This window comes from Myiozetetes cayanensis, unplaced genomic scaffold (assembly GCF_022539395.1).
Source record: "Myiozetetes cayanensis isolate MyiCay16 unplaced genomic scaffold, myiCay2020 scf2-11, whole genome shotgun sequence".
Lineage (NCBI taxonomy): Eukaryota > Metazoa > Chordata > Aves > Passeriformes > Tyrannidae > Myiozetetes > Myiozetetes cayanensis.
The window spans coordinates 22,087,911-22,089,396 of record NW_026087411.1 but is presented as its reverse complement, the minus strand read 5'-3'; the positions used below and the strand labels follow the sequence as shown (position 1 = coordinate 22,089,396).

General features: G+C 65.5%; 1 protein-coding gene across 1 annotated transcript in view; it reads left to right on the top strand.

The window, feature by feature from the left end:
* The first annotated feature begins 277 nt into the window (after positions 1 to 277).
* The window catches only part of PPP2R5A (protein phosphatase 2 regulatory subunit B'alpha), a 46,919-nt gene continuing 45,710 nt past the window's right edge, over positions 278 to 1,486 (top strand). Inside the window, exon 1 of the mRNA XM_050316120.1 lies at positions 278 to 1,095. Coding sequence (XP_050172077.1) covers positions 945 to 1,095 — 151 coding nt within the window. The 5' untranslated portion in view covers positions 278 to 944. The remainder of the gene's footprint in view (positions 1,096 to 1,486) is intronic.

Below are 1,486 nucleotides of genomic sequence, written 5' to 3'. Positions count from 1 at the left end.
GAGCCCCGCCCACCCCGCCCCTCCGCCTTTCGGTTGGCCGAGCCGCCTGTCAATCACGCTGTCACCGCCGCTCGCCCCGGCTCCCGCGTCCTCCCCGAGCCCCCGCCGAGGGGGAGGGGGCGTTCCGCGGGACTCTTCTCTCATTGGCTGTTTGGCACCGTCAATCACCCAGCGCCACCAGCCGCGGCCGCTTCTCTCGCCCTGGCCTCGCCCCCCTTCCCTCCCTCCGCTCAACTCCGCTCGCTTCGCCAAGTTGCGCGGCCGCTGCCCGGCGGCTCCGGGGCTCAGGCGGCGGCCCGGGATAGGGCGGGATGACGGCGGAGGCGCGGGGAGCGCCCGGCGGCGACTGAAGGGGGAGAAGAAGGGGCGTGTGGAGGCGAGCGGCTGAAGCCCGGGGAAGAGTCCGGCCGATGACAGCGGGCTCGGCTGCAGGGGACGCGGAGCGAACGAGGCGGGAGCGGGGCAGCGGCGCCGCCGAGCCCGTCCCGCGGCTGGTGGCGCCGCGCCTGTCCTGAGGAGAAGCGGGACCCCAGGCGGGAAAGTTTGGCGCCCGCCCGCCCCCGCCCCACCGGGCAAAGTTGTCTTCGGATTTGTTTGTTTGTTTTCCCTTTCCTCCTCCTCCTCTTTTCCCCCTTCCGCTCCCCCACCGGCTCCGCGCGGGGAGGAAACGGCGAGGGAAGCAGGAACTGAGGAGCCACCCGGGAGCCTCCCCAGCGCCCGGCAGAGCCCGCTCCTCGCCTCTCCTCTCCTCGTCGGCGCGGTGTGTGAGGGCAGCCAAGACTTCGTGGTTTTTTTTTTTTGTTTTTTTTTTTTTTTTTCTGGTGGTGATTTTTTTTTTGTTCGTTTGTTTGTTTTGCTTTTGATTTAAACCCCTTTCTTTTTTGCCCGCCCGCTTCTCCTCCGGTCTAATATATGCTCGTGGAGAGCCGCCCCGCCGCCCAGCCATGTCGGCGGCCATCTCTGCGGCGGAGAAGGTGGATGGCTTCACACGGAAATCGGTGCGCAAGGCGCAGAGGCAGAAGCGCTCGCAGGGCTCCTCGCAGTTCCGCACCCAGGGCAGCCCCGTGGAGCTCTCGCCGCTGCCCCAGCTCAAAGGTACGAGCCCGCCCTCCTTCCTTGCCCTCCGGCTGCAGGTGCCGCTGCCGGTACCGCCTGCCCAGGCTTGGCCCCTTCCCCGCGCCCTCTGCCCTTTAGCCGTGTCCTCCCCTGCCCCCGGTGCTTTTCAGGTAGGGACCCCGCGGCAGGAATTTTGCTTCCTCTGCTCACATAAACCAGCGTCGCACAGGTCGGCTATCGATAGGGCACTTCCCGGGCACTGAGCCCACTAACTCGTCGTCCTCTCCCCCACACACACACTTTTTTGGCTAGTTCTTGTGCTTTTTGAGGTCTTACTGAAGAAAATAGAGACGGTAAGTTGAGTTCAGGAGGGCAGGGAATTGAGCGCTAAAACCTGGGAGCGATTGGTGGCTCCTCCCACGAGGGATTT